The 14,422-nt window shown below is 34.8% G+C and overlaps 1 protein-coding gene across 1 annotated transcript; it reads right to left on the bottom strand.

The window, feature by feature from the left end:
- Positions 1-2,830: 2,830 nt before the first annotated feature.
- Positions 2,831-5,762, bottom strand: LOC141674671 (uncharacterized). Its single transcript, XM_074481378.1, has 3 exons — positions 5,479-5,762; positions 4,611-5,331; positions 2,831-2,836 (listed from the first exon to the last, which is right to left on the bottom strand). The coding sequence occupies exons 1-3, from the start codon at positions 5,760-5,762 to the stop codon at positions 2,831-2,833; spliced, it is 1,011 nt and encodes a 336-aa protein (XP_074337479.1).
- Positions 5,763-14,422: the final 8,660 nt, after the last annotated feature.

The raw sequence follows: 14,422 nt of genomic DNA, 5'->3' as shown, positions 1-14,422 counted from the left end.
TCATTTTGACTTCTTGAAATTCTTATGGCAGAATTGTAACGCCCCCAAATCCGGGGTCAAATGATTTGGTCGTCACTATGAAACCTCAATCCAAATCAACTTGTTAAATCAAAATGCAAATGCCAGCGGAAGATATTTATCATTTATGACCCCAAACTAATCCAAGATCTTTTAAGGTTACAGTTCTAAAAACAAGAAATCCGAATTCCACAAATAACTTTTCACTTTCTTTTAAAACTCTTTTCAACAAATTCTAAACTCAAAGCTAAACTCCCTAGTATAACTTCGAAAAGAAGTATACTAGGCCCAACTATAAAATACACAACTATAATATAATATAATATAAACAACTTTACATAATAGAACTTACACTAGTTCGCAAACCCTGGACCAACCACCATCCAAGAGCTTCTTCTTTATTTCCTTGAATTACGTGGCTAAACAACGCAAGCTAATCCTCACTGGAGGTTAAATTTAAAAATAGGCAAGTATGAGCGGAAGAAATGCTCAGCAAGATCATTGTAATATATAGGGTCTTTTGATATAAAACTGACATCTGCATTAGAGCAGAACATTTAAAATCATAATTGCTGAATCATAAAATATTAGTTGAGGAACCCCAAAATTGGTTCCTTAATTGTATTCAAAACCATTTTGATATTTTTGAGCGAAATGCTTCAGCAATACTTTGAATCTTGACGAGAATAAAACTCGTAAAACGGTGTTTACGGATATATCGTAACCAACAATAACATGAAATAATGATTATGGATTAAATCATAAAACTTTACTCAAAATTGAACCCTTGATATTAATACTTATTTTGTTGTCATATTAAATTAGATATCAATACGAACTTTGATGCTCACAACATTCCATACTGAAGTCAACATCACTTATTTATACTAATACCACCTTTGATATTTAACAACAAAGTAAGTATCAGCATAAATCAAAAATTGAATCAAAACTGCATTTCACCATTAGTCCAAAACATAAAAAGTTGATAAATAATTTATTCTATGAATATCAAAAATGATATGATAATTTAGATTGGGATCATTCTCCGACGGACATACTATCACATTCTGATCAGCCCGTATGATAGCACAAGGTCATGATTCGTAGAAACATGTCCCCAAAACACGAGTAATCAAATAAAAAGGCAATATACCTGCCTGTGGCAAAAATTGTGTCATAATATTTCATATGACACTTAGAAATAGCCCTCCGCTGGACCGTCCGTCCCGATCACTTACGCATTTATGATCCAATCTTAAAACCTTTTATTGAGAAGGGGTCATAATAATTGACACCCAAAATAATTTTATTCCCCCATTTACTTGGGTAGGAATATTCGCAACCAAATCATCTTTCTCAAAGTCCAAAACATTTATAAAAGCAGTAATTTGATAAGTAAAATCACTTAGCTATTCTGAACATAGTATAGCAGAAAAGTATTTGCATAAACAGAATCATTTAATTCAGCGATATGTAAAACATTTATCTACTCTGAATTGAGAATAGGGAAAGCAATACTTGCATGATAAGATTAAAAATAAATATCACTTGAACAATAAGTGATGATAGAGATACTTGTCTTTGGGATTTAGCAGTTAGTCATACTCGCAATAACATAATTATCTCAGTCTGGTATCTCAAGACATCACCATCTTTCATTTCGCTAAATCTCTGATATGTTGCTCATGCAATGCTGCAACCCAATATTCCATACTATTCAACTCTAGTCTTCATCCATACCATCTGATCTTGATCGTCTTGAAAGACGCGTATCTAAAATTAGAAAATATTATTTTAATCGTCTAAACGATAATTACTCGACGAACTGCGCGTCAAAACCCTATTGTCTACCCATACGATAGCCCACGCATAAAGAAAATAGTCAGATACAAGACTCTTGACTCAAATACGCACGTAATTCACATAACATATAAGCACATAATCCATGTATCACATAATTCATATCACATATGACTCGGTTCGTCAAAAGATTCGACTAGGTACGTTTAAAACTGAAATCGGGTCAAAAATATGATTTTTCAGTTACTACACGACTCAGAATCGATTTACAAAATAAGCGACCTTTCGAAACAAAAGGTTTCGGGTCTCGAAAGTATTTTTATTGAAAGCGGAATATTTTTCTGAGTCTATACGCGTTCGTTTCGTATTACTCAGACGAACGGTTTATTTTCTACGAATAAAATACGAATCATTAGGAATAAATCAGTTAATAATAATATTAATTGATTTTTAAATACCAAAATATAATTTTAAAAGCTTAAAAGTAATTTTTAGGAATTACTTGAATTAATTATAAATAATTTAAATTTATTTAACTATTTATAAATGAAATTAATTGAATAAACGATTTTAATTAATTAATTAAATTCATAAATAATTAAATAAAATGAATTATAAATAATTAAATCAAATTAGATTTTTGAATATAATAAAAGAAAACAATTTTTGGAATTTAAAACAATTAAGAAAATATTTTTTTAGGATTTAAAATAATAAGTAAATGATTTTTAATATTAAAATAATTGATTTTTGGAAATAAGGAAAAGGAATTTTAAATTATTTTTAAATCAAAAATGCAGAAACAGAATTCAGAAATGGCAGTTGGGGTTTTTGGTATCAAACCCGGGTCAAATGACCGGGTTGAAACCGGGTTAGGAGGGGGAAACCGGGTCGGCAAGAACACCGGCCGGTTTCTGGAACGAACCCAGATTCCGGCACGGTTCGCCGGACTCCGGCGAGTTTAGTTACAGCCGAAAACAACCCCGTTTCTATCCATTTTTAAGCCACATCAATCCTACATCAATCCAGCAACATAATAGTACCAACAGCGACAAGAACGAAGTCGCAGAATTCAAACTCCGGCCAAAATGGCCATTAAAGCCGGCGATAAACCGAGCTTTTCCGGCCAAGTCCGATTTCGTTCAATCCTATATTAACTCGATGATTTATAGCTCAAATCAAACCCATGAATATCTACAATTTATCCATATCATCAAACATAATCACCAATTCAAGAAAACTTCCAAAAATTGATTCGAAAATTATATAAAAAACAAAACTCGGATTAATCATTTCGGGGATCCAACAATCGAAATAAACATGTCAATTTATTCTAGAGATCAAATTAAAGCTATATATAACATCAAAACCCATCAACAACTACCCAAAATCCAAAAACGAATTCCAAGTTCATAAACAAGAACACAAAATCGATTTTTTCATAATACTTCACCTCAGATGCTAAAACCGGTACCAATAGAACGGGCTTGAAACAAGGATCAAATTGATATGCAGAGCGTTTGATATGGTTTCCAGAATCAATCAAAAATCGTGTTTGAAGTTGAGAAAGAAGATTTCACCCCCAAGAACTTGTTCTTGGGTTTTATGAATTTTCTGAATTTTAATAAAATAAAATGAATAAATAAATCAGTTTCAGCTATTTATATTAATTGTAAAATAAATATCCAAAATCAAATAAGGGTGTTTTTATTCCCAAATTAAAATAAATAGGCCCCAAAATAATAATTACGGGGAAAAATTTTAAAATGATAAAATATAAAGTTCGTATCAAAATTTCCCAAAATTTACGAATAATTCAAAAATGCAGAAATATTGGGTATTCGAAATATGTATAATTTTCTAAAAATAAAAGCACAGATTTTGTGGGGTTTGACGTCTCGGTGGGGTCCCGGTTCGTTTATTTTTGAAAAATAGAAATGATCCTTAAATAAACAGAAAATCCCCAAAACACATAAAATACATTCAACACACATACAACGAGATAAAAACGAATAACATAATTAAACACACGCCCAAATTACATATCGATTCTTATAAATACATCTTAAACACGTAACAAGTATCCTATTAGATCATATCGGATCCGAAAATAGGTTACTTAGCCGCTAAGTAACTATAAAATGATACAATTTTAATATCACATTTGGATAATTATCAAAATCGAGCTTCTTAAAAACACTTCATACAAAAATAATTTAATAATGTCCCCTCTTTCAATAATACGGGTTTTGCTGATCTATCAAAACGTTTATCGTATTGAAAATTTTGCGTCGGGACGCGTATGGGTCAAACCGTAATCCGGATTGAAAAAGTTAAAATACGGAAAATGTTCAGAATATCCAGATTAGGTTAGGAAGGAGTTTTCGAAAGAGTTTCGGGTTGTAAAAATGCAAAAACGGTTGAAGTTGAACGATTTCCGGCTTTATTAAATAGTTTTATAATTACTCAGAAAATAATTAATAAACTCATAAATCATTATAAAATCATATAACAGTCCAAAAATTACCAGAAAAATACCATAATTATCTATACTTTATTCTGCACATATAAAAATTAGAATACTCAAAGAATGTCATATATAAACATCCAAAACATCAATTCCAATTACCAGATAATTCACCAAAAATTCACGTAAATAATTCCAAATAATAATAATAATAATATTTGAAAATATGGAATATTAAAAGAATCCTCATTCACAGGAAGGGTACAGTTATCCGAGCTTTTAAACACCTGACTAAAATAATTTTCCAAGAGTTGGCACATACCTTCGTGATTTGACACCACCACCCCATCTCTGTTTTAAGATTACCAATATGATTTAATTTTTTCCTACTCGAAGTTGCTTTATGGAAGAATTTGGAATTGGTATCTCCTTCTTTTAGCCAAAACTTCTTTACTCTTTGTTGCCAATACGTCTCTTCATGAATTAGCAGTTCATGAAATTTATCTTTCTCCTCAAAATACATTTGAACCCCATCATCATCTTCTCTATCCTTAAGGTCATCAATAATCTTCTTCTGCCTCATGATTTTATCTCTGAATTTATGGAAAACTTCTCTGCCCCATTGAGCCATATATTTTGAGATTTCTACTAACTTTGGGAGAAGATGCATAGCTGGAAGATGTTGCCAATAGTTCGAGATTTCAGAATAAAAATTAGGCTCCTTCAACCATGTATTCTCGAAACGAAAGCGAAAATTCTTTTTTGATATGAACGTATTCAGCATGTCAAGTTTGATAGGATCATGATCGGAGACTGCGACATAAAAAACTGTAAGAGTGCATAACGGAAATTTGCTCCACCACGAGTCATTTGCAAAACACCTATCTAGTCTTTCTCGAACCCAACTGGACGTCCCTTTGCTCTTTTCCCATGTATATTCTCCACCTGTAAGCTCCACTTCTATGAGAGAGCTATCCTCCGCTACACTTCGAAACCCTTCCAACACGTTATATAGATGTCCATGCTTTCCTTTCTTATCACTGCTATAAATTAAGTCATTGAAGTCCCCAAACACGCACCAATGCATTTGATAAATTGAAGAAAGGTGTCATAAAAAATCCCAAGAAGTTTGTCTCCTCTCCCTTTCCGGAAATCCATAAAAACATGTTAATCTCCAATCCACTCCTGACCTTTCATGGATTTGAACATCAATGTGATTATTCGAAGCATAAAAAACAGAATAGTTTAACTTATTACTCCTGAAAATTGCTAAACCTCCTCCCCTACCCTGCTTGTCTACTGAATAAAAATTAACAAAACTAATTTTTGGTGCCAGAGATGCAACCTTATTACTGTCTTCTAGAGTCTCAGATAAAAATAGTAAATCGGGCTTATGAGATTTTATCATCTCCTTCAACACACGAACTGTACGAGCTGAGCCCACACCTCGACAATTCCAGGCTATGGCATTCATTTTGAATGGCTTATTCATCCCATGCTACAATTGCTTTTCGACAAAGTTAGTATTAAAATCTTTTACCAACTGTACCAGTTCTCCGACATTACTACGACAACAATCGGTACCTTTCTTTTGTTGTCATCAAAATCTAAAATAAGACTAATACTACATAGGGTAACAATCTACGAAAAACCGTCTTCTATAAAAAATCATGGAGAACCATTATTTAAAAAATATAAAATATGTAATTTATTTCATTTTATATTATATATAGTTATATATTTTAATTATCAAGTTAAAAATTGAAATTACTTAATTTGTTTATTTAAAAAATCATTAAAATTAATGAAAAAGTCTAAATTGGTTCTATATTAGAATCACACTTATTAAAAATTATTCCACTGTAAAATCAAATTTAAAATCAAGTAATTTTATCAAATTTTAATTGTTAAATTTTTATTATATTCAAATATAGTTAATATTCTAGATTAGCGTCAAATTTTATATTTTTTGAAATAAAATTTTATAATTTATGATGAGATTCTATAATAAAATCAATGGTTCTCCACGGTTCTCCATAGAAGATGGTTCTACACAGAGTAAAGGTCATACTATATATGTGGTTCTCCATAGAAGAGATTCAGGCAATGTCAGCTAATCTGGTGGAGCCGCGTGGCAAAGAGGCAAATGGATTGGCAATGCCGGTCTATGTAATGACTAGTGTGCTGGTGTTTACAATGTGGGCTCTAATTGCAGCATTTCCTTGCCAGGAGCGTAATGGATTGCCTACACATTTTCCTGTGGCGAAAAATCTGAACCGGGCTCAGTCGTTAATATCTTTGCAGGCAAGCAAATATACAGATCACTTCAATGACTAAAATTTAAATGAGAACCACTTTAGCCTGAAAACATTGGTTGTTCATGTTATGCTAACAATTTTAAAGAACACCGAATTAAATAAATTGCGTTACAGATAATTAGCGTTCTATTGGAGTTGCTCTAAGACCTGACTGTGTTATGTTTAGGTCAAATTTAAAGATTGATCCTGTTAGTTTTGTTAGGATTTGTCTCACATCGGAGAGTTTGCTAGAATATTAGCAACCAGATAACTTAGAATGAGGCCTTTTGGGATGCTCAAAACCAAATCCGTGCTGGCTCGGCCCAGAGCGGACAATATCATACTAATGTCGAATTAGGTCTGCTTAGCAAGCTCAACAAGTTTAATTTTATAGTATTGAAATTTTTTATCCGAGTAGCCCTAATTGTTGACTATGAACCGTGTTTTCAGGAGAAGATAGGCGAAGAATGGAAGAAGAAGGAGAAGAAAGGCAAAGGTGGATTGTTAGATGAGGTGCAGAAGATGGAGAAGGTGGCAACATCACTCGTTGAATTCATGGATGCCTTTAAGTTTCCGGCAGAGGAAGAGAAACTGAAAGAGTTAGAGGAGCAGGTGAAAGAACTATCGGAGATTTGTAAGAAGTTGGACGAGGATTAGCACCATTGCAGCAATAAATAAGGGAGGTATTTCATAGGCTTGTAAGAAGCAGGGGTGAGATTATGGACCTTGTTGAACAAGCTAGCTACATGATGGGTTCATCAGCTTAACATTAATAACCAAAATCTCTGCTTCCTGTTATTATCTTTTTTGTACAGTTTTCTACATTTATCAAATGTATCAGTTTGTTTTTGCCTCAAATTATTGAGGAATTTTTGCAGAAGCATGCTGATCGCTCTACGCTCACCTTCTTATAGAAACGAATGGTTTTAAAAAAATCAAAGTGTCAAGTGATGCTCTGCGCTCACCTTCTAATAGAAACGAATGGTTTTAAGTAACCAGTCCCGTCTAAAACCAATACTAAGTACCACTATCAACACGACTCAGACCGGGATCACTCCCTAACTAAGCACTGACGACATGTTAAGTAATCAGTCCATCTAAGATGTTAAGGTGTCAGACGAAGGTCCCAACAAGATCTTATGTTTTTCAACACAAACCATGTCAACCGTTTATCTCAGCATAAATATATCAAAGTATTAAAAAGTAATATTTAAACTAGAATATGATCTTGACCATCTAAATTAGATATCATATCTGGTATTAATAGTTACAGGCCGGTTGACAATGGGAAGGCTTGTGTCATGTCGCTCTTGTAAGTTGTACCTAAATCTGACCTTTATTTCAACTATTGACATGGGGAGATTCTTTTACCGGGGACAAAAGAGCAGATTCTCCTCTTTTTTCTTAATTTTCTGATACGAACACATTTTAACGTGAGAACATAACATCATGCTCTAAACAGAATAGACTAATCACCCCTCTTCCTAACTACTCTGTCCATTCGAATCTTGAAAGTAGCACTTACATTTCTACTGAATTTTATCATGTCAATATCTCCATAGTCCATACGTTTACGAAATAAACTTATTTAAACTACAATCATTTCACAAGATAATAAAAAAGATTATTTTGTAGTTAAAAAATGCATCTAACTTTTGGGGAAAGGATTCAAACAAAGGCAATGGATTGACTTTGATGAAACCTTTTACCTGTAGCCCTGTTAAAATCAGTTCGGATTTTGCTTGCGATTGCTGCTTACTACGACTATGAGATCTGGCATATAGCCAGATGGTTTTCTTTCCAAGGGAAATGAAAACCTAGTGTGTAAGCTGCTGCGAACCATATGTGGTTTAAAGCAAGCTTCTCGAAAGATGGAACATTCGTTTTGATGAGACAATCAAAGAGTTTGATTTTATCAAAAACGCAGATGAACCATGCGTCTACAAAAGGGTTAGTGGGAGCGCGGTAACATTTCTTGTATTGTATTGAAATATAGTTGACACACATAACAACATAGCAGACCCACTCATAAAGCTACTTTCTGAAAGTCACTTTGATCGTCATAAAGACTAGATGGGTATTAGATACCAGAGTGATTGGCTTTAGTACAAGTGGGAGATTGAAAGGAATATGTCCTAAGTCCAATCATGTATTAGGATTTAGGAATAACTTTTTATGTAATCTGTTTTGATTTCATTGATATTAATAAAAGACTTGTTTTGTTTTTATTACGGGCTCTATCTATTTAAGTGTTTAAATAAGATATACCATAGTTTAGAGTAAAGCTTTTTATGGATAATGATGAGATCATAATAGTGAGACCTAAAAGATGATAACTCTAAACTTAAATAGTTCCTGGTCGTAGGATTACTAACTGGTAATTAATAATCCGCAGAGATCGGTACATACTATGCTTGCTTCATTATGAAGGATGTCTGTTCTCATAGACATTTGTGTGGTGACACTATAGCTAGTATGTAGGTGCTTATTATGGAATAAGTTCACTGAACATGACTCGCACAGCTGAACAACTGATGGAGTTCACTCATGTGTCAGCAGTTGTTCACAATAGTGATAGTTGTACAAGTATCCTTAGACTTGAGGTCATCATAGTCATCTTGTGTACACTGAACTATGCTTTTGTTTAGTTCTTAGTCTCCAGGGACAATTATTAGGGCTCTACTGGGTATAGGAATTTGTACACGAAGATAGTGTATGATCAATAAAGGATCTACCCCTTCCAGTGAAGGAAGCGAATGTTCAAGGCTGATCCACTTATGCTAGTTCAGGAATCTCTGGCCAGAGTGAATAAAATTAGAAAGGAGTTTCTAATTTGCATAGAACTAAGCATAGTAAATGGTAAGCAAGTGATTGAATTAGATAGGCTTGACACGAGATCCATGCCTTGTATTTAATCGGGACATTGTAGGGTAGAAGGAGTTTATTGTACGGTAACTATTCACTGAATAGGTTCTTGGTATTCTAAGCAGTGAATTCATATTATCCGGATAGTCGCGATATGCTGAGAAGTATCCCTCACGATGTAGAATAAATGTGATTATTAATTAATCATATTTAATAAATTAGAGAATTTATATAAATAATGATAAAATAGTTTTATTATTATTTATTTCTACTACCGGCTTAATATTGAACTTACAGGGTCACACCATAAAAAGAGAATGATTTAATGGTGGAGGAATTAATTAATAATGCATAATAATTATTTATTTGTGAAATAAATAATTAATTGACAAATTTAATAATTGATTAAATGAGATTTAATTGATTATAAATTAATTAAGAAAAGTTCTTAATATTATTAATTAAGGATTTAATTTTTGGAAATTAAATCAAGAGAGATAATTATTTCTAAAGTGTTTAGAAAAAGGATTAATAATTAAAAGGTGTTTTAATTATTAATGAGAATAATAAATGGGATAATAATAATAATATTTATGGGAAAATATCAGCTGAAAATTTTGCCTATAAATATACTATTATAGACCCTATTTTTAATTCGAACCCAAAAACCCAAAAGTTTTAGAAAACCAAATTCTCTCCACCTCCTCCTCCTCCTTAACGTCGTTTTCTTGGTGGATACCGGTGGAGTGCTTCACGTTTGAGGAGCAGCTGCTAAGGATCTCCGACGTTGCTTTTGGATCGCATATTAAAGGTTAGTAATCGATCCCTATGTTTTTACCATGATTTATATGCTTTTATTTGGATTTTATATGTGTAAAAGTGTTTTACCATGCCTCCGCTGCGTTTAAAATCCAACAGTTACTTGGCCTAGTGGCCCCAGAATAAAAAAGTAATATACAATATTAATTTGGGCCTCAACGAAATTATATTATTAATTAGTGATAAAATAAAAATAAAAAAGATATAAAAAGATATAGTTAGTTGGATTTAATGTATCGGGATAACAAAATAATAAATAATATTGACGCGGTAAAAAAATATGCAATTAAATCGACCAAAATAAAATTAAAAATGAAAGATAATTTATTGATTGATGTAATGACAACATGCTATAAAACAAAATAATATATACAACTCATGTGGACTTAAACAAAATAATCTTTAAATCGCATTAAAATAAATCAAAAACAAAATAATTATAGTTATTTAAATTGGGTTGATATGAAGATGTTATACCAAAATACCCAATTTTTCAATTTCAAATAAATAAAATACCTACAGACGTGAAATTTAGCTTAAATACCCGTTTTTTATGTATTTGGAATATATATGCATAATCATTTTTTCCTAAATTCTTGTTAAGAACACGCATGTCACTCATGCATGTTTTTTTATTTAGAATAAATATGCACCATGAGCATGCGTGTTCTTTATAAAACTCGAAAAAAAAATTGATACGCATTTTTCAGATACGTATATAACGGTATTTTGCATTTTTGGTAGTTAGATATACTCCAAAAATAGGTATATTTGTCGTTCTATCTTCGTATTGATAACTCTGTTTCTTCCCCGGTCTTCTCCTCTCTCACTCGAGTTCGAGCCCAGCCCACGGGGCAGGTGGTGTGTGGTAAGTTGCGATGTGGGGGCTTCTGTAAAACAAAACCGAAGGGGGATGTGTCCCCGCGGCAACTCCGGCGTGGGAGTAAGAATGGGGTTTCTTAAAGAAGAAGAACAAAAGGGAAGAGGGAGCTATTCAAAAATATATGCAGTGGTGTGTGTATATGTGTGTATTAGGTGAATATTTTCCAACCCCTAAAACCCATTTTTTGAGGCCTTTTATAGGCTCCCAAATTTAGGGTTTTTAGGGGTTTGTACCTCTTCATCCCAGCCCTTGGTGATTCTTGGTTGGTGAATGATTGGATGGTTTAGATTTCTAGTGGGGCCCGACTGTCCTTTTGTAGCTGGGGTGTCTTGAGATTCACCCACGTGGTCGGGTGGGATGTTGTTGTTTCATTTCGGGTAATATGGGACAATTGACATTTTGGTCCTTTGCCACGTATCCCAGGGACCACCCTGTTTTGGGCCCGGGGTGTCCTCTCTTTATGCTTTTGTAACATTTTTTTTGGGCTTGGTTATACATTGCCTATCATTTGTCTCCCACTCCCTTATGCGGGTTTACTCGGATGGGGGAGTAGTATGGTGGTCCGGAGTTGTGCTATTTGATTTCTGTAACTTGGAGAAAATTTACAATTTTACTTTGATTTATGGCCCCTAATACCGGGGTGTTGTTGGGTACAAGTCTCCGGGTTTGTGTATGGGTAGACCCTTTTGATTTCTGTAGCTTGGAAAAAATTTGTAATTTCTTCTTTAATTTATGACCCTTAATCCCATGGTGTTTTTGGGTACAAGTCCCCGGGGTTGTGTTTTGGTAGACCCTTTGATTTCTGTAACTCGGAAAAAAATTATAATTTTTTCTTTGATTTATGGCCCTTAACCCCGGGGTTTTGTTGGGTAGAAGTCCTCGGAGTTGTGTTTGGGTAGGCCCTTTGATTTCTGTAACTTGGAAAAAAATTGCATTTTTTCCTTTGATTTATGGCCCCAAATCCCGGGGTGTTGTTGGGTACAAGTCCTCGGGGTTGTGTTTGGGTAGACCCTTTGATTTCTGTAACTTGGAAAAAAATTGCAATATTTTCTTTGATTTATGGCCCCTAACCCCGGGGTTTTGTTGGGTACAAGCCCCCGGGGTTGTGTTTGGGTAGGCCCTTTGATTTAACTGGCTGGGTACGGACGTGACTGATGTACAGTATTTTGTCGCTTTTCCGGGGTGTCAAGCGGCGGTTGAGTTTCTTGTTGGGATATATATATATATATATATATATCAAACGTTGCAGTTTCCTCCTCCTTCTCTCCTTAAAAGACGCGCCAGTTAAATAATTACAGTTAAGTAATCATTAACTACTGTGGTTGTTTTTCGGATGTCCGGGACCGTGCCACGTTGTCCCAAACTGGCGGACACGATTGTTCAGCAGTTGAATGGGTTTTCACCCCACTTTCGCCTATAAATACCTGTCATTTAGTCTCTCTTCACATTTTACGCAATCACAAACACCCAAAAAGCACTTCGAGTTCTTTTTCAAGGCGAATTTTGGAGATTTCTTTCTTGAAGCCTTTTTATATCTCCTGCTTTCTTGTAAGTTTTTGAACTTCTCTTCTTGTTTTGATCTATCGTATTTGTCCTCGATTTGATGAGTAGAGTAGGTGGATTCTTATTTCGGATGCATGCATTTATTTTCACATGTAACTGTTGATTTGATTGTGGGTTTTGATATTTCATATGCGAAACTGTTGTTTGTGTTTAAATTTTTGGTTCGAGTATGTTTAGTTTTAATGTTGCATAAAACTGGGTTTGTTTTTCGGTCTTTTGTTTGTATGAGAAAGGGGGTTTGATTTATGTAAACACTGGGTTTGTGTTTGTTGTTCGTTCTTGTTTTTGGTGCTTTAGGTGTAAGTATATTGTATGTATAGGCTATAGGACGTACTTTGGTTATTTTTGATTTCGAAGTTATTTGTTTCTAGTTTTGTTTCTGTTGGTCTGTTTTTTGTACCCGAAAGGGCATAGACTCCATGTAGTTATATGAGACCTAAACAGTTGGCTAACCTTAGACTTAGATCTGTCTGTCCCCAATTCGGTTTTCCTGACTATTCTTCTAGTGACTCTTCCCCGGAACCTGAGAATATGCCTCCCCGTCATCAGCCTGTAATTGAGGAATTTCCCACCTTCCTTCTACACCCCGGGAAGACTTTGGGCAGAAGGGACGGGTCTTGGATAGATATAGATCATTATTTTGTACAGACCCGGGAGAACAGTCTCCCCACGACTACTACTTTAGGGACCTCTCTGATGCTTACAAGCCCATAGGGAAGGAACCTTACGACCGGGCCCGAATGGATGAGCTTTTCTATAATGCTCCGGGGACTGGCTATATTCCTACCACTCGTCACCCTGACCTTGGTATATACACCACCAGCCAGATAGATGACCTAGTTAAGAGAGTATTCCACTTCGGGGAAGGGATGGAGTGGAGGTGGCCCGAGCCTCATGAGAGGGTTTATCATCGTCCCGAGGGGGTTGGGTAGCTATTCCGCTAGAGCATCTGCGTAATATGAGGCCTAACCTTCACCAATTCACCAAATCCCTTTGTCGTGATGTCTACAGAATTTCCTTTACCGAACTTTCCCTGAACTCGGTTAAGTAGATATCCTGGTTTCTTTCCTATTGCCATGTGAAGGGTTACTTGCCACCCTTAAAACTTTTTCACTATCTCTTCAAAATTAAGAAGTCCACCAATCATCCCATGCATGAGTTTACCTTTAATATAGATGGTTATGGGTTCCCTGTTGATGCCAGGAATTTGCCTGTGTTTATGTTGAATTCTCTCCGGGGTTGGCATCAGGAGTTCATCTTCGTCCGGGACGGGGACCTAGAGTTTATGCCGGTGTATAAAAATATTCTTAAAAATAGCGTGTTCCTAACCCAGCGGCTCAGGGGAGCTGCCTTGACGAAGATGTATGACTTTGTCGTGGCTCTGGGGGCTCAGTGGACTCGGGACACTTTTTAAATAATCAAACATTATTTAATGTTGGATGTAAGTGCTTTTATTATATGTAGCCTTCTGTTTTATCTTATCCTAATGTGTACTTGTGTTTCTGAATTGTTATTCCGTTGTGCAGGTCTCCTTTTCACTACAAGATGTCGAAGCAATTTCAGGACTTGGCTGACAAATTCAAGAAGATTGGTGGTGTTGTTCAGCTTGATTCGGGTAAGAAGAAGGCTGATGGTGGAGGCAGCGGCTCGCAGATCCGGGACACGGGGTCGTCTGGAAATAGTGTAAGGCACAGTATCCCAGAGAGG

This window comes from Apium graveolens, chromosome 7 (genome assembly GCF_009905375.1).
Source record: "Apium graveolens cultivar Ventura chromosome 7, ASM990537v1, whole genome shotgun sequence".
Taxonomy (NCBI): Eukaryota; Viridiplantae; Streptophyta; class Magnoliopsida; order Apiales; family Apiaceae; genus Apium; species Apium graveolens.
This window is presented reverse-complemented; position numbering and strand designations above follow the sequence as displayed.

What these genes read in the sequence shown, in the direction of transcription:
- LOC141674671 (XM_074481378.1), bottom strand. Translation starts at nt 5,762, where the DNA reads ATGAATGCCATAGCCTGGAATTGTCGAGGTGTGGGCTCAGCTCGTACA. An exon ending in GATGTTCAAATCCATGAAAG is followed by an intron (nt 5,332 to 5,478) that starts GTCAGGAGTGGA and finishes CTTAATTTATAG; the next exon opens with CAGTGATAAGAAAGGAAAGC.